Source organism: Hyposmocoma kahamanoa, unplaced genomic scaffold (genome assembly GCF_003589595.1).
Source record: "Hyposmocoma kahamanoa isolate Upper Pololo Valley unplaced genomic scaffold, ASM358959v1 62, whole genome shotgun sequence".
Lineage (NCBI taxonomy): Eukaryota > Metazoa > Arthropoda > Insecta > Lepidoptera > Cosmopterigidae > Hyposmocoma > Hyposmocoma kahamanoa.
In genome coordinates this window covers 19,826,407-19,849,383 of record NW_020653850.1, presented here as the reverse complement: position 1 = coordinate 19,849,383, position 22,977 = coordinate 19,826,407, and the positions used below count along the sequence as shown (strand labels likewise).

Sequence of the window (22,977 nt, the reverse complement as noted above, 5' to 3'; positions counted from 1 at the left end):
TATTATATTATAGATAAATGTAAAGGTAAGTAAACGAACGAGAATGCAATTTATTAAAGTTCCTACCACAAAATGCGGTGGACCCATTTTTGTTTGTATTACTTAATGCTGTTGTAACCGCTAAGCACCGGATCCTCGCACACTTAAGAAGAATAAAAAGTAATAACAAGTTCAGATACTTTTAAGTAGTACAAACGATTAGAGAATAACGACGACTCTTAAAATGTATAATTTAGACATTATCTTCTAACCGCACAGCCACGCCGTCAACCGGGGTAAAAAGAGAATACTTTTTCATCCTCATCTGCTGTATACGGGTTTTCTCTTAAAGTCATAGCGAAACAGATTGGACCAAAGCAGGTTCGAGATTGTCAAGTCTTAGGATAGACGAGTCAGTCCTTCCTAATTACAAAGCATGAAAAAAATCAAATTTCATTGCAATATCTCAAGAATTGCAGTTTTATGCTCATTTTTAGGCCTTTTAATACTTTAAAAGGGTCCCCTGGGGAATTGGGTTTGCCGAAGCCTATACTTTCCCCGGCACTTTCAAAACGAATTTTCCCTTCAGTGTTCAGTCATTTAATAATAATTTGACTGTACATTATTTGATAATGAGTCAGCGGTACAGATTTCCCCGATGGGAATCAAACCGAGCACTTCTTACATATTATTGAGGTTAATGTGTCTTTCAGAGAATGCTAACAAAAACCATAATGTTTTATCACGTTTACTATTAAGTAGAATATACATAGCACAACTACCTAACACCAAAAAAGTTGAAAGTGATATTTAAAAAAACGACAATTTTATCGTAGACGCTTTTGTCCAGATTGACCTACACAAGCTCAATTTTTAATATAGCAAAATTATTTAATACTCTTTTTAAAAATTGACCAATGAAACTTGTACCGGTGACAAGGACCCCGATTCAGAACTCTTCGATAATTTAATCGAATTGTTTGATTGAATATCGTTCTCGAATCGAAGGGCGCTTCCCGAGCTATTTCAGTAAAACGTTCTATTCGTATTCGGATACGGGGGGCTACTCTCGATCTCCGTCCGACATCCGTCCGAAACAATTACTGTCAAATAAGTAATATTCGATAAAATTAAAAGACAAGTATCCAGTACGAAGCTTCATTCGCATCACGCGTCCTGTCATTTGGTCAAGTATTGCTTATTTGGCAGTAATTGTTTCGGACGGATGTCGGACGGAGATCGAGAGTAGTCCCCACGATGTCGTTATTCAACAGGGTTTACGGAGCTAGTCGGTAAAATAGATTATAAGACAAATGAAAATCCTTTATATACATTTTTATTACATAAAAAGCATAAAATATAGGAATGCATTAGTCTTGCATTAAAATGAATTAATAAAATTGAACAAAATCCAGACTTTATATAAAATAATAAGAGATTTCCATATTAATTCTTGCTTTGAAAACAATAGGACGTTCGGTAACGTTCATTCGATAACTGTGTTATGAATAACGTTTGTAGCTTTTGCCGGTCGAGAAGTTCGAGTAATTGTACGGGAGTGACGTCATTTCGGTGCGGTTTCGAATACGACAGTTTGACGTTCGATTCGGGTGTTGTGAATAAAAATGAAAAGAAATCGTACGATGTCAAATCGAGTCTATCGACAATTGAGTTATCGTAAGGTTCTGAATCGACCCCAAAGTCTAATCATGTTTTCAGTTGCTGAGCGTAACCATGATAATAAAGAACTCGGCAATTAATTAAATTTGTGTCTATACTCCATGCTAATAAACTGCTCCTAACTTCAATATCACGTGCGTATCAGCTGATAACTTTTTATGCTTATATGTTTAACGTAGTTCGTATTATTTTCAAGATTTGCATGTGATAAAAGTGTTTTCGACGCATGATCGCATGTGGCTTTACTAATTATACCAATATATGTCACACAGATCTCGAGTTGCAATATCATAGACATCTTGGATGATACCATCATTAGTGAACAAGACTGCGCATGGTTCATTAAGACTTACAGTACTGGCACGCTATGATGGCCGTTTTGACCGATTACAATAGTGATGTCAAATCTTAATTCATTTTCGAAAAAAATATAATCAAATGCGAGTCGCATTTATAAGTTTTTAGGGTAGCTGATTAAAAAGTTTTAATAAAACGAAAATAAAAATGTTCGTGCGGTCGGACTTTGGAACGCACTTCCCATTACTGTACATGACAGTAAATCTTTAGCTATCTTTAAAATGAGAGTCAAGAAGCACTATTTATCCTCTGTTCCATCCATTTTATAGATATCATAATATGAAATATGTATTTATATAGTCTGTAGTAATTTAATATTATTGCTTTTTTATTATTATTTTATATAATTTAATATTGTTTTGTTGTGCACGTAAACCCGTTATTACAATTATTTTGTCCTTTTGTTTGTGTTTTCCGTTTTACTAAATGTGATTTGTGTTTTCCTGTACAATAATTAATTAAATAAATAAATGTTTCCTTAATATATAGCCAATTCGAAACTGCATTGTTTTGCATTGAGCTTTGACGCGAGTTTGCCGGAGGTAGAAGTTGTGCTGGACAGCTATCCCATAAATCACGATCGTATTAGATTTGATTTTTAAAAATTTCGAAAAACAAAATGCCGAGTTGTGTCGTTAAATTATACATCCATAAATTTTACTGCACGTCACAATTACAACAATGCACATCCTAGCTCCATCAACGTAGTTATGAATTAATAAAAAACTTGAAACGGCCATCATAGAGGCACTTTAATAATGAGCTTGAGCCGCAGTACAAGTGCTAAGTAATGTTAAGAAGTGGAAATTTTGACAAATGTCGCGTAATCATTGAAAGAATAAGTGTGAAATAAATATTGTAAATGACCAATGTAACCCCTATTGTTTCTTACTCATTCTTATCAAGTACATCTCTGCTTTATAAATGAGTAGTGTAGTAGTTTCAATCAATGTGACGATTTCAAGTGTACGTTGCCAATGAATACAACATATATTTCAGTTTGAACCAACTGATGTGCACTCAAGTGATATTTATAAAAATAAAGTTGATTTTAGAGATATCGAGTCTTCATCTCATGATATTAATTGTTACTCAATTTTTTTGCTAAAGATTTTTATCATGCATACAATCATTAAACGAATTATATTCTACTATAATTATACATGCAGCCAGGGTATATTGAAATCTGATTATAAATCTAATTTTCGTCTTCACTGGCTGAGACAGATTTCCGTGAAACAGGAGTGTCTGGTCGCGAATGCCGGGACCCGGATCCGGATCGGGACCCGGAACCGCTGCGGGACCGGGATCTTGAACGGGACACGCTCTTTGATCGGGAACGGGACTTGGATCTCGACTTGCTCTTTGACCTGTTAAAAGAATACATTCAATTTAAAAGTTTTCTTTGGTTTGGTTATCGAAGTTGTTCACTTTTTAACCGACTTAATAAAAAGGAGGTTCTAAATTTGACTCTATTTTTTTGTATGCATGTTACGCGTTTACTCCGATTTGTAAACACTATTTCAATTAATCTTGGCAAATATATGTCATTCTGCGAACTTTTGAGGTCATTTTTGTATAAAAAAGTTACAATTATTAATATGTAAGGTTAGTATATTGAAGGTTAAATTAGGGATAGAAAACGAAATCACAACCACAGGAAATATATGTTATGCAATTGCGACATCAAGGACGGTTCCTCCATCAGGTAAACTGCTCATCTACCACTTTGCACATCATAAAAATAAGTAGTCAACTTACCTAGATCGGCTTTTCGATCGCGAAGCGCTCTTGGAACGCGATCGGCTTTTGGACTTTGACTTGGATCGGCTTTTAGATCTCGATCGACTCTGGGATCGCGATCCACTTTTTGACCTTGAAATTGAAAATTGAATAAGTACACAACTATTATCAAAACAGAAAGATAAAACTGACAGAAAGTAGTGAGAGTAGACAGAGTAGCTGCACAGCTCCTTGTGAAAAGGGTTCGTCTAGGGAAGTACTGCCACCTTACCTATTTCTGCCGCCAAGCAGTAATGTGAGCATCACTGTGTTCCGGTTTGGAAGGGTAAGGGTGCTGGTGCAATTACAGGAACATGGGACTTGTCAACTTATGTCTCGGATCTTTGTGATTCAACGCACTGAGTGGCACTGCAACTGTTATGGACAGGCGTGTCGTTTACCACCAGGTGCACGACTTGTTCGTCCCGTCACTTAGTAATATAAAAAAAGACCATGTTACTTTCAGAACACAGTAAATCCTAAGATGATTTTCTTTAAAAGCTATTGCGCTGTTTAGAACATACAAACTCAATTTAACGAGTTATTGAACGTGTGCCTTTTTAGTTAAGCAGCCGATATGACAGCGAAAGTCTAAAAAAATATAGTATAGTCTATTTCACAAAGGACGAGTACTATGACATTTCAAATTTTTACGTTGCATGCATTGACTTACAATTATATGGACGTCGGGTCCGCGCTAAAAAGTGTCCGAACTTATAGGGCGTTAAAATCGTATACAGAGCGTCATTCACGCTTTAGTCTTCGTTTGTTCGACTGACAGCGAAGCAAGCAAAATTAGACGGTACTGCGATGACATTACAATTTAAAAGCTTTTTCATATTCCTTTACATGTCACTACGTTTAAATAGGTTGACTTGGGACATTTTTTTCGTGGTTTTTGTATTAGACCCGTCGTCCATTTATTAGTAAGTCAATGGTTATTACTACAATACTATTACTATACATACAATACTATTTTTAACTAACGTCTCAACTAGGTAAATTTATTATAATAGACCAAAAACAAACAAAATTTGTTGCACTTGCAATTTTAAGTAAAAACTACAGTATATTAAATAGATACAAAATGAAATGAAAAATAAAAAAAATAAATTATCCCAAGTACTTGATGTGTACTACGGAATTTTTTTTATCTATAGAGATTTACGCCATAGAATCGATAAATCAAAACTGTATGAGGGTCACTTTTTTGTTCCGAGTCTTGCTTTGTGTTTTTGGAGTAATTGTTCAAGTTTCGTTTTGTTTCTGTTGATTTTATGCTTCGTTGTTGACTTTTTGTTTGGTTGTTGTTGATTTTTTTATTTGTTGGTAACTTAATAACATAATTATTATATAATAATAAAGCACACACTCAACATAGCCCCTAGCACTAGAGAAACCCTATGTCGCGGGTACCATGGACACACACATAGACCACCACAAATTACACCCAATCGCACGAGAGAAATAAATATAGGCCTTACAAATATTTCTCCCGGCCCGCGAGTCGAACCTGGGACCTCTGCCTGGCAGTCCGGCATGGTAAACGCATATTGAATCCCTTTTATTTTGTTTATGATTTTATTCTTAAATTATTGTCTCTTCATCGATTATCTTTTCTTTACAAATTATCTCGATATGATTTCTTTTCATTCAATTAAACATCCCCGCATCTCTAAAAGCTTAGAATGTCAAACGTCACCATACCCATGCTATGTGAAAATAAACAATAGTAATTATACAAATTATACATAGTAGATTTAATATAGTTTGAATACCTTGAACGGCTCTTCGATCGGGAACGGCTTTTCGATCGGGATCGGCTCTTTGACCGGGATCGGCTCTTCGAACGAGATCGGCTCTTCGATCTAGATCCACTCTTCGATCTTGAACGGGAGCGTGAACGGCTACGGCTTTTAGATTTCGAGCGGGACCTGAGAATACAATTTATTTAATTTATCTTAAGTTGAAAAACAACCAGTGTTCAAAGCTGTACCATGATGCAATTAAAGACGTTATTGCTGTTTATTAACATAAATATAAATTTTATATTTTATGTTTAATATTTCAGAAGGAGGGGTTATCCACTCTGTTATACTTGAAATTTAGGTAAATATGCTCTGCCTATTCCGACGTCTCGTCTAGTGTAACATATTTCACACATAGAAAATCAAAAGAGAGGGTAAAACAAAAATAAAATAGTTTTTACCTATCGCTATCAGAAGCAGACATGATCCGTTTCCTCCCTTTTTTAGCAGGGCTGCGGCTGCGACTACGACTGCCGCTGGCACTGCGGCTGCCGCTACGACTCCCGCTGCCGCTGCGGCTGCGGCGGGTGCGGGCACGGCCACGGGACGCGTCCGAATCGGACTCTGATGTGGAGATCGTTTCTTTGGAGACGATCTTGAGTCGTTGTTTCGCGCTGAGTTTCTCTTCAGCTGCCTTGGCTTTGGCCTTCTCGCGACGTCCGATACCTTTTTCTCTCTATAATATATTGTTGGCAAAAGGTTAATGGACACAACTCGCAGGTCATCATCAACATAGCGCTTCGACAGAGGGAATTCGACTCCTAAACTACTGAGCTCTGCCAGTTGTAGCCATTGAAGTCCGAGCTCGCTCTGTTTATCGCGACTTATTATTTATTAATCGTCTTCCGTTACATTAAAATACCCTGGGTAAATGGCTTTGGAAAGTTTCAATTTGTTGTTTTGTTTAATTACCCACAATTATAAAAATAAAAACTGTTTACTAATTTTCTTGTAAATATTGGCGATCGCACGCAGTAGTGACTATTTATTCCTTGCCTTTGTGACTTTATTTTTAATATTCGTGCATCTTATCCTGCTTATACAATTGAAGTTGGCTGGTTCTTACGTAACACACTTGACGGACGTAAGACCAATAGTACAGGGGATCCTAGTTTGGGAGCTAGGCACATCTCTGTACCTATTTTTCTGTATTTTGCAATAATGATTTTTTTAAGGCAAATACAACTTCATCTCTAAAATATATTATAGTTTATTGTAACATAAGATATTAATAATGAGCCACGTATATATTCCAACGTCACTATACATATACATTTTGGAAGATACAATCATCGTATTAATAGATTCTAGATTTCATATCGGTCCTCTTGCAAGGCTAACACGGCAGGGTGCTATTTGCGCGAGAGCGACATAAAACGCGAGATACTGCTATTCTCGCATAGAGATCTCGCGATTTACTTTGCTCTCGCGCTAGTCACGCCCTGTCGTGGGATTCTTTGATCCCTATTGACCAAGGCCGAGATTTAAAAAGCGAATTTTGATTTCGACTAAGCAAAGATGGCGAGCTAAGCAACTTTTTCGTATTTACAAAACGAACTTTGCCTGAGTTCAACAAGAAATTACGAAGTGAAATCAAAGTTTAATTGTATTTCCTTTGTCGAGGTCAAAGTTCTTTGAGTTTTGTTCTGTTTATATTTTGTTTTATGTTTCTTTTGTTTTCATAAAATTCGTTTTTTTGTTATCTTTTTCGAATATTGTTTTTGTTTCTTTATTTTTTTAACAAAATTCGAGGAGCATAATATTAGTAAATAAATATGGCTGTTTACAAAGATAACAAAAAATTACCGAAAAATAAAGTTGACGTAGTGTTCATTGGAGATATCGAGATATGCTGAGCTGTATGCCAACCATCACTAGTTGAAGAAGCACTTTAAGAAGAAGACCTGTACCCGGTAGCGGGACGTATATCGAGTATGAGTTTACCTTCTTCCTCCCGCGCTTGGTGGGCGGGCCGTCACTGTCGCTGCCGGAGCGGCGCTCGCGGCGCTTACGCGATTTGCCTTTGCGGCCCTCGCCGCCTTTTTTCTTCTGCCTCGGCTCACGGCTGAACAAAATCAAACAGAACACGTTATTGTTGGTATAATTAATTTTTATCGTGCGTCTTACAGTACAAAATTAGTATTTCGTATGTTACAATATTTTTTATTTGTATTTACTACTTAACACATCAAGTTACTGTATGGGTAATTTTCAGGTTAGTTTACCTAATTAGAGTGTCCATTTTTACTATTTAAGTATTCGAGAATATTACCGTGTAATTTTAAATAATATTTCAGATTACTACACTCGAATATTAAAATATAATGCTTCATGATATTTAAGAATATTTGAATTAAAAAAATCGCCACCGTAATTAGGTACAGAAATGTAACCTGAAAATTAAAAACAAAGTTGTAGAAGTGCAAATATGAATAACTAAAAGAAATATTAATTAGTAACTATTACAATAACATTTTCTTCACATCAACTTTGTAAAACCTCACTTAAACTTTATTGAATATATAATCTATATATATCTTCTTTTTTTAGATTTGGTGTGAAATTAAAAAAAAATTGACATGCTTAGCGGCCACAGATAGCGCAATCGAGGCGCCAATATACTATTCAAATTGAATATAGTCTTAAAATAAAAGTAACATCGACAGCACAAGAAACGAAAACCATCATTGTTCAGTGTTTCGACCCTAAGAGTAAGTTACACACGGCGATTTTCAACAGCAATGCAAACTCGCGTTCGTGAAACGCGCGACGCATCGCTACACTTGCGACTTGTAGGCGATTGCATCGTTGCAATCGCCTACAAGTATACAATAAATCCCAAGTGTAGCGATGTGATAGGCGTTTGTATTAAGGCGTTAGTAAAGGTAAACGATTAGCGACTGCATCGTTACTGCATCGCGTTTGCATCGCTGCTAGAAGTCGCCGTGTGTAACCGCTCTAATATAAAATGAATCAAATTATTACTCACCCCTCTTCTCTGGGTCTGTCGCTGCCGCTTCCCGAATCAGAAATATATTCATCCCGTCGCCTGCCCCTTCCACCTTTAGACTTCGATTCTGGCGGCATTTCGGTGAAAAGTAACGCATTCTTTGTTTTCTCTTTGTATTCTTGTCGCTTTTGCAGCATCTCCACGGTGCTTTTTTGATGTTGTTCCTCGCGACGTTTACGTTCATCTTCCTAATAATAAAGAATCTTACTGTAATACTAGCCGTAGTGTAGACGGACGTTGGGAATTTAGCACTTTTCACTAGACTGGCTTGGCTTTGTGGAATGGCTCGTCAATTGGCCCTGTGTCAATGGGCCATACTAAAACGCGGATAAATGACAAATGGTCAAATATCCGTTTGAAATAGCATAAGATAGAGCACAAAATTATCTTTTAAAAACAGTTAAAATTAATTAACGCGTCTGACTTATCGGAACTTACCCTAACGACGCCTAGCTGAAATATCATTCACAATATATAATTCACAATTTCGATTTTCTAAAACTGGGTTACGGTTTTTTACGATATCCCGAAAAATTATTTTGTCACTTAGCCGCGTACCATGCTGTCAGTTGAAGTTGAACTGCCTCAGTGGCCGAACGGTTACCATGCCACGCAGTGGTTCCAGGTTCGATTCCCGGGTCGGGAGAAATATTTGTATGGCCTACATTTATTTCTGTCGTGCGTTTGGGTGTAATTTGTGGTTGTGTATCTGTGTCCATAGCACCCGCGACACAGTGTTTCCCTAGTGCGGGCTATGTTGAGTGTGTTAAAGTCAAAGTCAAAGATCATTTATTCCATAGGTAAGATAAATTTACACTTGAAAACGTCACATTTAAGCTACTGCTCGTTCACTACGCTGACCTCCCTGAGAAGAACGAGCAAGAAACTAGGGATTGCTCTTTTCAAATAAACTTAAATGCTATGGAATACATTTTGAATCTTATTTGTGTAGAATCTAGACTCACTTTGTCTTTCCATTCATCTTTATCCAACACAAATAATAATATGACTTTTCAATCAAAATATTTTTAAACTTAGGAAATGATAATCTTAATGTATGCTAAGGAAACTTTTGTAAAAACGTATACAGTTCCCCATAAAAGAGTTGTTTACCTTATTTAAACGAAATCGTGGTACCATGAGTTTGGACTTAGCTCTAAGGCTAACATTATGGATATCTTCTTTCTTATTGAAATTATGTATATTTTTACGGGCATATAAAATATTTGAGTAAATGCATTGTGATGCTACAGTCATGACACCAGTCTCCTTAAACTTTTCTCTGAGAGAAACCCGAGAGCCTAGACGGTACACAGAATATCTGCCGCTTTACCCCACATGAGAATCCCGTAGGACATTATACTATGGAAGTAACTAAACTAGTCTAGCAGTACTAACATCGGTAAGCTCACGTATTCTGCGGACTGTGTATGCAGCGCAGCTTAATATGCTTATTACATCGAGTATACAACCAGAAATAGAGACGAAATGTCATTTAATTTGTTTGAAAAGTATTCTGCCATATCATAACTGTGACAACCGCGCTCCGATTGGCTAGTCCGAGTTCGAAACAATTGACGGGTGTCGTCAACTGTTTCACGCCAAATCGACCAGTTAACTTGAGCTTTGCTATAATGGACGAAAATTGCAAAATTACATGTTTCATTACCGATGAAATCTGATTCCGTTTGTTTTGTAATTAGATGTTTTGCTGTTTTTCCCACACCACCGAATAGAACAGCACGGCATTGTTAGAGATATTATCTTTATTACAATAAATACAGAATATTTTTTGGGAAACGTACACACAGGTCAGTAGTTGGCCTGTCTATATTTCAGTGCAAACGGGAGTTGATATTTATAAGAGCTGTATCGCTAACGTGTTACCAGGAATATATGGCCCTTATTTCGTCTCTATTTCTGGTTATATACTCGACGGCTTGTTATTTATAATAATAATAACGCATTTATAATAACGCACACACTCAACATAGCTCCGCACTAGGGAAACCCTGTGTCGCGGGTGCCATGGACACACACATAGACAACCACAAATTACACCCAAACTCACGAGAGAAATAATTGTAGGCCATACAACTATTTCTCCCGGCCCGGGCATCGAACCTGGGACCTCTACGTGGCAGTCCGGCGTGGTAACCGTTCGGCCACGGAGGCAGTTGAGTTTATTATGACGGACCTGCTGCCTGCGGAAGGCCTCGCGCTGTTCGCGCTGGCGGTCGCGCAGCGTGACCTCCTCGTCGTGCTGGCGGCGCGCGCGCGCCACGTGCCACTGCGCCTGCGACAGCAGGTCAGCGCACTGGCGCGCCTCGGCCAGCGCGTTGGCCGGCTCGTAGCGCGCGCGCTCCGCGCCCTCGCCGCCCTCGGCCGTGGCCAGCCGCTGGAAGTACCTGCGCGCGCAAATGTGGAATCCAGTGCCGCGCGACCGACACGTCACTCTCGTCCTCTTAGAATAATAGCCCATAGAAGCCCAGTTCGCACACGCTAAGTGAGGCAAATTGTAGGGACCCAAATAGGCTCACACGAGCGAGCGGGCAAGGCACAAGGAAGTAACGCGTTTCAACTTGTATTTAATGTGAAAATTCATTAAAACTGAAAATTAATTTCGTTGCAACAAGATACGAAAATGTTGCAAAGTAACGGACTTTTTCAAAATAATTGTTACGTAATTTTTTGAGAATAGGCAATATCGCGACGGTTGCAGAATTTATACAAATGTACACCGCCGCGAGAACATTGTGGGAATGTACGTTAGCTATTTTTACGGAATATAATTAGTATTTGCCTTCATTATTTTCGTGTGAAAATCATTATTCTTGTTCATGATACAGGAGTCATTTTAAAAAATTGTCTTGCCCGGACTTAAAAGTTTCTAACTAAATTTATTTCAGGGAACTAAGACTAACTAAAAAAGTCATTGTCAGTTCTCCAAAGTCCTGTATAAATAACTTTCAGGTTCAGGTTCTTTATTGTTATCATGTACTTTTCATGTGTTTATCCTCAGATAATGTCAGGCTATTTATATATCCAAATTTTCATGAACTAAAGTCAAATTCGAAAATCGCACTTAAACTCGCTTTTAGATTTTTGTTCATATAATAAATGGGGTAGTATTTATTAACTTAATGATGAGTTAAGCAAGATACAATTTCCCCAATTTTTGAGGAAAATGTTATTCCATGGCATCATCATTTGTATATTTGTGTGCATGCCGACGAGCGTAAATACATGTTGCTTACGCTTACATAAATTTGATTTTTGCCTCACTCGTGACAGTTCGTTTGATATGAAAACTGTCATTCCATGCGTTATTATTCTAAGCCTGCGCTAATAGCCTACTAAATCTGCTTTACGTGGCGAACGGCTATCAAGTGTTTTCGAGCCGAGAGTTCACGACAAACTGTTGTTAGATACTACGGTAACCTCCAACCAAATTTACCCACTAAAACATCACTTCCACAGTTATAAAGCGTATTCATCATTATTAATCATTTCAGCCTAAAGATGTCAACTGCTGAACATCAGCCTCCCCCTAGAGAACACCACAACGACCTGTTTCACTATACGTCGTTAAATTGATGACAGTCCAATGATCTTTTTTTTTCTTGGAAACCTTCCAAGGTTCGATGAACGATCTAATACGAAGTCAGGATTATCATTTAAAAAAAACATAGAAAAACGTTTACAGACATACAATCCAGGAACAAAGGTCATCAAAAAGCTGTATACTCACTTATGCGACACTTGAAGTTCGTGAACTGCCCTCAAGACGACGTCCAGCGAAGATCTCTCATCCTTAAGTACATGGGCTGCCAATCTTCGTAGCGTCAGAGCCGTGTTGTATAGCAGCGCAGTGTCGTGTGGAGCGACCCTTCTCGCTCGAAGCAGCGTCGCTCGAGCGGCTTGCGGCCGTCCGGCCAGCCCGTGTGCTCGAGCCAACCAAGTCAGCCATTCTACATCGTGATGCATGCGGAATTTGCGAATGCAGTTTTCATACTGGAAAATCAATGATCAATTAACTGATAATAAACTTGCATTCGTTTTCTTAATCTACAAATTGAATTACTCAAATCGTTATTTCATGAGTAATATACGCTCTAAATTAACACATTTTTAACTATGCTATTTACCATATCATTTTTAACTATGTTAGTTACCATGCCGGACTGCCACGCAGAGGTCCCAGGTTCGATTCCCGGGCAGGGACAAATTTTTATGGCCTAGATTTATTTGTCGCGTGAGTTTGGGTGTAATTTGTGGTTGTCTGTGTGTGAGACCATGGCACCCGCGACATAGGGTGTGCGTTATTAATGTCATTATTATTATGCTGTAGAAAAAACTCAGAGGTGCATGCCCGGATTCGAATTCACGGCCTTCTGCTTGAGAGGCGGTAGGTCAAACCATTAGGTTAACACGTTCGTTACCGTAATAATTTTTATTCTTTTACCTGTAATGCGTCTTGGTGTTTAAAAAAATTCGTTCATGTCTTACCATCTGTATAGCGTTGATGTATTGTTTTTGTTCAACGTAAATGTGAGCTATGTTCATCCAAACATCGGGAAGGTCCGCGGTAGCTTCACGTACTTGTGCAAAAATGTCGCGAGCCTCGTTCACACAACCCTTAAACATTAAAGTAACATTAAACGAATGGCCACAGCTTGTACGGCGTTTATTATGGCTTATTTATATACGTTTATTTATTTCAGGTGCAAGTGTGTCAGCTTTTCGTTTTGTTTTTTCAATTTATTTAAAGACTTGAATAGTCTTTCACTCGAAACATTAGAGATAATAAACATAGAAAGTGATAATTTTTTCTTACAGTATTTTCCATGAATTTAAATACAGGACTGAAATAAACTGGATCCGATGGAAATATTGTACTCAGCAGGGGAACACCTAAACAAGCTTTTTTGAGCAAAATTTTGAGGAACGATCGTGTGAATCGGCCTTAATAATTGAGGCATCAATCGAGTCTTCGTTCTTTATTCTGGCCGTATTTTCTGGAATTCACCAGACAGGCAGTGTACAAGCATTATCCGAACTCAGTTCGTGTGTTTTCGGCTTCACCGACCGGCAGTGCACAAGAGACATGCGAACACGGCCCAAGTTTTCTCGGTTCGTACTTTTCTTGGACTTGGTCCGGATGCAGTGCACAAGCGCTCTAAAAGCGAAACATTAAAAACGCAAGTATGTAGGTCTGCACCCAAATATATACAATCTGTTGTCAATAATTATTTATAGAAAATTGCACCTTACATCGTCTACATAGCGTTCAAATTTATAAGTGTTAGTTTTGTATACAATATAAACTGTACGTAACGTTTGACGAACTCGTTGGCCCAACGACTTGCACTGTGATCGTTAGATTTGAAGGCCCCGGGTGCGATTCCTGGTAGGAATAATTTGAGAAATAACTTTTCTAAATTGGTTCTGGTCTGGGTGTTCTGGTTAGTATCTGTGTGTGTGGTATTTAAAAAAATTGTTTAAAAAGAGTCCAACTTCAAAATATATACTCCAGTATCAACCTCCCGAACATTTTGTACCTTATGAGCCAAGACGCATCCGATGCCGTTTGCGGCCCAAATATTTTTGGGGTCCACTTTTAATACTTGTTTATACATCATGAGAGCGCGATCCTGGTGCCTTTTTTCCCGGTCTTTTTCGCGACATGGCTGGTGCAGGGTTTGGAGCCACACGTTGCCTGAAAGAAAAATAATGAATTAGCCAATCAATTACAAGGACACGTTTGCGCGCGCAGCCACTCCACGAGGCATGATACACTCACTACGCATGCGCACCGCGTCGTGTGCCGGCGACAGATCTCCGACGTTCAGTTCACGCGTCCGCGACCCAGCGTTTATACGTGTTGTGTGTAGTTCCGCCCGCCGCACTCCGACCGCGCGGCTTTCGATGTTAGCATAACATAATATGTAGGCCTCATGAATAAATTAAGTGTATTATTGTATTGTCGGTGTTTTATTATGATTCGTAATGTATTTAATACAATGAATATTGGAGGTCCCCGTACGAAGTACCATACCTTTCCCGTACATCTACGTACGATTACTGTACACCAATTGGCAAATCCTTCCACCACGATGACAAGCATTATAGTGTATGCCATCGACACGATAAGAATGAAATATTGAACTGAAACTATGGAACATCCTCAACGTTAGCAATACAAAGTTAACGGCGTGTTATTAAAATAATAAAAGTACTCTCAACCGGGCAACACTTTTGACTGTAATCACTAGCTGCTGCTAGTGCATACACGTATATGCGTGTTCGCGTGCATGCATTTACGAAGGATTGAGGCAGTGAACTAGCGCACCTCCTTTAGCAAGTCCTCTATTACATTGTATGTCAACGTGCGTAGCAATTTATTGACCTTATGTTTAAGTTCCGAATTTGAGCAGAGCTTGACGCTATACAAGGAGTTAACTCTATTGTAGATATACGGATGCATGAATTTTGGAAATCTTCTAGCGAAGGTGAGTTTATAGCTGGTAGATGAAGTTTAAAAAGCCTATTTTCGAGTAACTTACAATAATTAGGAGAAGATATATATAATAACGTTTGGTTACCTAGTCAACACAACACGCTAGTCAGGCCGATGAATGAAAATACAACCCCGCTCCGCCCGGGGAGAGAATCCCGCGCGGCGCAACCGAATACATTTTCAGTCGCTGGCGCACGTTAGTTTAGAACAGTACAAAAAGTAAACTTGGATTCCACCTCTATGTTGTGGATATTCCAAATATTCGCACGAAGCGATACGCTTCCACATTTATAAGGCGAACGGCTATGGAGTGGAATTCCCTGAATGTTACAACTTAGACCTTTTCAAGGCGAGAGTGTATAGGCATTATTTAGGTGTGCATGCTCCATCATCGACCTCTTACTCACTTTCCATCAGGTGAGATGGAAGTCAAATGCGCACTTACATTTGTATAAAAAAAAACAGACTCTACTTCCGTCTGAGGTGTTCAAGTATCTACTCAAACCGCGAGTACTACGAAATGGTGAGGAGTTACTTTTTAAGTGGTGAAGTCTCCGGGGAGCCCAGAGCCTGTACCGAGTAGAAAGTGTTCCACACATTCGCAATCTGTGAGGCGAAAACGCAAGGACACTCAATCGTCAAACAATTTTAAATGTCATGCAACGGCTAGACTAAGCCCAATTTATAACACCTTCACCCTTAAAACCAGGTTACTTGTCCATCCTGACTTATACTCCCGTTAATAACCGATTCCATTTTAAAAGAAAAGCACAAGCTTGTCCATGTCCTATCCAGTTAGATCCGTCATATTGTTTTCAATATTAAAATTTCATAAATATAGGCCATACAAATATTACTCCCGGCCCGGGAATCGAACCCAAAACCTCTGCGTTACAGTCCTTACATCTGTTTTTATGAATAATTAATCAATTTGAAGTGTAATATTTGTTACCTATTAAATAAGATAATAAACTACCTACCGAGGGCAATCAAAGAGTAAGCATCGGTAGAAGTGGATGAGTTCTGCAATATTCTTTCGAATTTCTTCTGTCCAGGGCCCCACTCCTGTTGGGCCAAATGCAAGTTGCCCAACAAAGACCATGTGTCAGGGTGTTCTGTGTTAACTTTCAGAGCTTCTTTAAACCAGTCTGATGCTTCGTAAATCTGTCCTTTATCTCGCGCCATGCAGCCCAATCTATAAAAACGTAAAATTATTCAGTTAAGCCATTGACTTACAAATAAATGGACGACGGGTCTAATACAAAAACCACGAAAAAAATGTCCCAAGTCATCCTATTCGAAATTTAAATTGTAATGTCATCGCAGTATCGCGCTGTCAGTCGAACAAATGAAGACTAAAGCGGAGTTTGTCGCTCTGTATACGATTTTAGCGCCTTACAAGTGCGGACACTTTTTAGCGCGGACCCGACGTCCATATAATTGTAAGTCAATGATTAAGCAATACAATAAAACAGCAATAATATAAAAAAAACTGCAAAGTAAAATCCAATTTGACAAAATATTATAGTCCAAGAAGCAATTTTACAAAAAACTATTTGACAAAAAAAATAGTTATCATCATCAACTCATTTCACATCACTCACTGGCCTGAGGCCTAAAACACTCAGGCGAGGGTTTTAGGCCTCAGGCCAGGCCACGATGGCCCAATGTGGGTGGAGGACTTCACACGTTTTCCGGTGAGCCTTCTTCGACGTGCAGGTTTCATCACGATGTTTTCCTTCTCCGAAAAGCTCATGGTAAATTTGAAATTAAATTTCCCACGTGAATTACAAGAAGTGCGAGCCCGCATTTGAACCTAAGCATATGATTGAAAGGCGGTAGGTCAAACCCTTAGCGCCCAATTACACGAAGAGAGATTTCGCGCGGCGACCGCCTAGTTACCATGCCTTTAATATTCATTAATGGTGAATCTGAATTATATTTACGAGGCAACAATATTTAAATTCCTCTGAATAACACAACCGCGCGATCGCCGCGTAGACCAAATTCGAGCCAGACTTGCCCGCGTGTCAGAGACGCTTATTTAAGTTAAAACGTAAAAGCTAAATGAATAGAGCGTATTTTGCCATGACAGATGGACGCGGTCGCCGCGCGGCGTGGTCGCGCTCGCGATCTCGATGAAGTTCTTGTCGAATAAATGCGCCCTTAGGCTATCATTGCTTTTTTTTTAAGTTTCAATTTTTATTTAATTATTTTTATGTGAAATTACTCCACTAGTTTGTTATAATTATTAATACAAAGATCGAACATTCAGAAAAAAAATCCTTCGATCCGGCCGGATTCGAACCGACGTCTTCTAGCATACCGTGACAGACGCTATACCAACTAAGCAACGGAACGGACCTCACGAATTTTTCTATGTGCTTGCGTCGTATCTTTGCATTTGGTTTTTCAACGACTTTTTAGCCTCTTTCTTTTTAGCATCTTTGTATTAATAATTTAAAAAAGTTGTGCAAAAATTTATTTGACAAAACGAATGTAGAATAAAATCAGTTCGTATTAATAAGTAGAACAGGCCCTTATAATTTCATTTTATCCTTTTTATCGCCCGTTATGTTAAAAAGGTACGCATATAAATTGATTGACAAATAGGAACCTACCTTAAATAGCAATCAATATAGTTGGGATGCTCCTTGAGAATGTCCTTATAAAGTTTTTCTGCTTTGTTGTACGAGCAGAGTGCTTCATTGAGTCGCGCTAGATTGTACATCGTAGTGACTGCTATTGAATTGTAGTATTGAGCATCTAGTGTTTCCGCGTCAGCTTTCTCCCTGAAAACGCGATGCAATGTTATTGTGAGAAGTAGCGATGCGCGACGTTTCAATGTTACTAATTATTCGAAAGGTCAAGAGTTCGTCCAGCAAAGTACTGCCACCTAACCCATTTCTGCAGTACTGTGTTCCAATTTTGAAGGGTAAGTAAGTATGCTGGTGAAATTACAGACATGGGACTTGTGAACTTATTCTCAAGGTGATGGACGCAGTGGCAGTGCCTCTCAGATCTTTACGATTTCAAGCTCTGAGTGCCACTGCTACTGTTATGGACAGACGTGTAGCTTACCATCAGGCACACGACTGGTTCGTACCTTCACTTGGTATTATAAAAAAGAAAAATCGAATAATTTGAATCGAAGTACAATTATTCGCCCTTGCCATTCGATCGAGTGCACGAGTCGAATGATTATTATCTCGGAACTACTCGGAACTCCACGAGATCATTCACCATATACATATCAAAATATCCCTGTTCCCGTCACATTTACGGTATTTACCAAATGTGAGAGAGCGCTAGGCAGAAATGATCTATAGAATCTATGGATTAATAACACTAATTAGTAATGAATGATCATTCAGATCATTCGAATACGAAAATTAGTAGGTAACTAATTTGTCATTCGAATGACAGGATTAGTAATTACTAACGAGTTGAATATCGAAATCATTCGCAATCGCGCATCGCTAGTAAAAAGTCAACAACTAAGTAACCTAACCAGAATGGGACGTATACAAAACTTTGTTTACGTATACAAAAGAACATTCGTCTGTAATGTAACATTCAAGATTCGTTTGCGAGCATTACATTACAAACTATCTCCCTCGCTGGCGAACATTCGCCTATAATGTAACACCCAAGATTCGATTAGGCTGCGATTCCACCAGAGATGTGCGAGGTAGAAAGGCGTGCGAGTGCCTCTGAGAGCCCGCGAGCGCCCGAGAGAGACAGGCGTGCCCCGCAAGAGCTCACGAGTGCCCGTGAGAGCCAGGAGTGCCCGCGAGTGCCTTTGAGTGCTTTTGAATGCTTTTGAGTGCCTTTGAGTGCTTTCGAGTGCCTTTGATTGCTTTTAAATGCCTTTGAGTGCTAGCGCGTGCCTTTGAGTGATTTTGAGTGCCTTTGGGTGCCTTTCGAGTGCCCGCGATTGCCTTTGTGTGCCCGCGATTGCCTTTGAGTGCCAGCGAGTGCCTTTGATTTGACTCAAGCGAATGTTCGCGGTGAAGGAGCGCTCTTAGTTTTTAAAGATTTGTTCTAAACTTCATTAAAAAAAGACTGAAATCGTTATTTCACAGTCAATCCGGAGGCTGTTGTATTTCTAAGATTGCAAATATATTTTACGGAACGTAATTTGGGTCTAAATGGCACCTAATAAAGACTATTAGATCTCTTAAAACACGTAAAATTTTTTGGCCCACCCTAGTATACAGGTAGGTAGCAGTAACGGGCCATATGACTCCCGAGTCTCCCTGCGCTCAGGGCTGTCTATAAAGATATTTAATAAAGTAAACCGACAAGGTACGCAGCAAAAATGCTGCAAAGAACGATTCTTTTCGTTCAGTACCTACTACTAAGTTGGGTATAATGTGTTGGATTTCTAATAACCCGTTTATAATTTATTTTTGATATCAAGCGTAATTATAGGGTCTTATACAGGTGTTACGTTAATCTCACCAAAGGGGTCACTCCCGTTCGCCGTCCGACATTCGTCCGAAACAATACTGTCAAATGAATAATATTCGACCAAACAAAAAACAAAGTCAAGTATGAAGCTTCATCCGCATCATGCGTCTTTTAATTGTTCGAGTATTACTTACTTGACTTCGAACGGCTGTTCGGCTCAGACAAAATGGGAGTAGACCCCCTGAATGGAGATGCCTCTACTACTCAAAATGATTTTTTTTTTCTATGGAGAATCCTCTTTTCCATACATACTAAATGTCCATACAATCAAAATTTATAGAACAGAAGTTTTACTTCCTCGCAATTTCAATAGGGACTTCATAGTTAAAGTTGTTCGTAATATTATTATTATTTATTAATTTAAAATTCTGCATTTAAAAAAATCCTACCTTTCCAAGGCTTCTTCCAAATATGTTCTCGCTTCATTCAGATTGCCCAGTCTATAATGCAATGCTGCTACATTATTCAATATTTCTGCTGGTATGTCTGCGTTTACTTTTTCCTTGAGTATTTTCATTGCTGTGCTATAGGCGTTCAGAGAACCCTGTGGAAGGAAGACGGATTCGATCAATGACCATCGTTAATCCTCCATGGATGACCAGCGTTCTGATTGGCCACAAAGATAGACTCACTAGACTGACAGGAATTCCAAATTAGACCGACTTTCTTTTGGACAAAACACGACGACCGTCTTTCTTTTGACAAAGAACGACGAAGGCGACCCCGACTAAACTAAAATCTGACGCAAGCAGACGACTTTTCCAGACTGAATTTGTACAGACAGACCGTACATCATGGTTTGAGGTAAATAATTATTAATTTATAATAAACTCGCCAAGGCCGGTAGCTGTAAAGGCATCTAACTGGGTGATAAAACTTTCACAGATTTCTCATAGATGGCGCTACGACTAAAAAGTCGTTGAAAAACCAAATACAAAGACACGACAACAAGCACAAGGAAAAATTCGTGAGGTCCGCTGGTTCATTCCGTGGCTTAGTTTGGTTAGTTGGCGTCTGGCACGGTATGCTAGAAGACGTCGGTTCGAATCCGGCCGGATCGAAGGAATTTTTTCTGAGTGTTCGATCTTTGTATTAATAATTATAACAAACTAGTGGAGCAATTTCACAAAAAATAATTAAATATCAATTCAATAAAAATTTAAAATTATTAATTCGCAACACGTTACCTTACCAATTTTGGACGAGTAAGGGTGCTGGTGAGGTTACAGGCACATGGGACTTTTCAACTTGTGTCTCAGGGTGATGAGTGCAGTGGCAGTACACCTCAGGTCTTTGCGATTTAAAGCTCTGAGTTGCATTGCAACTGTTAAGGACAGGCGTGTCGCTTACCATCAGGAGCACGACTTGTTCGTTCCATCACTTAGTATCATAAAAAAAAACATTAACCTATACAATAAGCATTAATGTTAATAAATAGGAGGTCAAATTGAAAAATGTAGTACAGGGTGTAAACATTTTCATAGTTACTAAAATACTGACCTGAAGGTCGTTTTGTTCCAATATTTGTGCCAATTCAATCCAAGCCTCGACATCATCGGGAAACTGTTCAGTCACCTTCTTCAAGTGCTGCCTCGCTATATCGCGTTTCGATTGAGACGGTGAGTTCGCATAGAGTGAGCCCAAAATTTTCATAGTTTCGTAGTTCCCTGGCTGGGCTTTTAGAACTTTTTCGAAGCATTGTGCTGCCTGTAAGTAACAAGTTACAATTGTACTACGAGGATCTCCAAAAAAAGAAAATAATAAAGAGCCTAAGGTCACCTTTACATTAGGCGCTTATAGAGGAGCTGCAATGGCGCCACCATGGGGCTGTAATGGTGCCACTATGGCGCTGCAGTGGCGCCACCATGGCGCTGTAATAGTGCCACTATGTCGCTGTAGTGGCACCACTATAGCGCTACAGTCGTGCCACTTTTTTCATACTATTATATATATTTAGAAGTGCAGCAGCGGCGCCACAGTCGTGCCACTTTTGCACGGTAGATATTGTATGATGATTTGTAGTGGCGCATCTGCCGCGCTACAGACGTGCTAACGCAGCGCTTCTTATCATCATCATTTCAGCCAGAAGACGTCCACTGCTGAATATAGGCCTCCCCAAAAGAATTCCACAAAGACCTGTCCTGTGCTGCTTGTATTTCAGCGCTTCTACAGGTGTCTAACTTGAAGGCGTGCTAAATTAAACTTATAAGTTATATAGTATATATCACACGCTTTTCAGAAATGCAGCAAAATCTAATGAACAATAAAACACATATAACATATTTTTATTTTAAAAAACCGACCTCAAAAATTTGTGGAATGACATCTATTTGCCAAGTTTTATTGAAATTGGTTAACGGAAAGTGTGTAAAACCCAATAAACCGGATTCCTTATCTAATTTGTCACCTTTAGAGGTGGAATATTTTCTTCAAATTCGAATGGGACTGTTACAAAAGTAAGCCCTTTCCAGCAAAAATAAAATCATCGAAATAAAAAAATACAAACGAATTGAGAACCTCCTCCTTTTTTTGAAGTCGATTAAAACAAGTAAAAATGTAAATCAAATACTAAATGTGTTTATCGCTCTATGTAATAATCCTCGCAGCCATATGGCTATAATGTTGGATTGTAACTGCTAACCGAAACAATATGGTTTAGCCATTTTCTAGAAATCTCACGAACAAAAACAACACAATTATGTAATGGCTAAAAATAACACTTACATTCTCAGTATCACCTCTGTAGATATACATTTGCCCCAATCCATAATGAGGCAAAACGAAATTCGGTGGGGCAAATTGCGTGGCCTGATAGTAATATTGAAAAGCCTGATCACAGTCCCCTTGAGCATGAAAGGCGCGAGCCAGATGGTGGCAGCTTTCTGCACGCATTGCCTCGTTCTCAGTATTATGGAACGCATGGAGTGCTAGATGCTGCACCTTGCTGTAGTCCTGGTAGATGGAAATACAGAAGAAAAATACAGTTTGTTATTATTACTGGACTTAAACGAGTGTCTGTATACCTAACCGGGGCTACCGCTCTTCCAACTGAGCTACAGATCGAGTCAGCCAGTGGTTCGAGTCCAGCCCGATTCAAGAAGTTTCTATGTGCTTGTTCGTTCTTTTATCAATAATAATAACCAGTGAATTGTCGGAACTGATTGTATTTGAATACGCGTATTATTTATTGAAATTTTCGTACATTGGCGACAAATTATTATTTCCTTTTAAGTATTTACTACTAATTAGTGTTTCGAAAAATAATACTGTAATAGGGAATCGGACAATTTTTCAGAAAGTGTCTAGAATTAACTAAAATATATATGTACAGCCATGAAAAATAATATTTTATTAAAATAAAGCTTAAT

At 38.8% G+C, this 22,977-nt stretch overlaps 1 protein-coding gene across 1 annotated transcript in view; it reads right to left on the bottom strand.

Annotated features, from left to right (window-relative positions):
* Positions 1 to 3,166: 3,166 nt before the first annotated feature.
* Positions 3,167 to 22,977, bottom strand: part of LOC113229863 (RNA polymerase-associated protein CTR9 homolog) — a 25,159-nt gene continuing 5,348 nt past the window's right edge. Inside the window, exons 6-20 of the mRNA XM_026463549.1 lie at positions 22,334 to 22,561; positions 21,110 to 21,316; positions 19,999 to 20,153; positions 17,758 to 17,928; positions 16,117 to 16,331; positions 14,178 to 14,335; positions 13,126 to 13,254; positions 12,368 to 12,630; positions 10,814 to 11,024; positions 8,596 to 8,804; positions 7,551 to 7,671; positions 6,008 to 6,282; positions 5,577 to 5,732; positions 3,778 to 3,891; positions 3,167 to 3,386 (exon numbers count right to left, since the gene is read on the bottom strand). Of these exons, the coding sequence (XP_026319334.1) occupies positions 3,215 to 3,386; positions 3,778 to 3,891; positions 5,577 to 5,732; positions 6,008 to 6,282; positions 7,551 to 7,671; positions 8,596 to 8,804; positions 10,814 to 11,024; positions 12,368 to 12,630; positions 13,126 to 13,254; positions 14,178 to 14,335; positions 16,117 to 16,331; positions 17,758 to 17,928; positions 19,999 to 20,153; positions 21,110 to 21,316; positions 22,334 to 22,561 (2,784 nt within the window). The 3' untranslated portion in view covers positions 3,167 to 3,214. The remainder of the gene's footprint in view (positions 3,387 to 3,777; positions 3,892 to 5,576; positions 5,733 to 6,007; positions 6,283 to 7,550; positions 7,672 to 8,595; positions 8,805 to 10,813; positions 11,025 to 12,367; positions 12,631 to 13,125; positions 13,255 to 14,177; positions 14,336 to 16,116; positions 16,332 to 17,757; positions 17,929 to 19,998; positions 20,154 to 21,109; positions 21,317 to 22,333; positions 22,562 to 22,977) is intronic.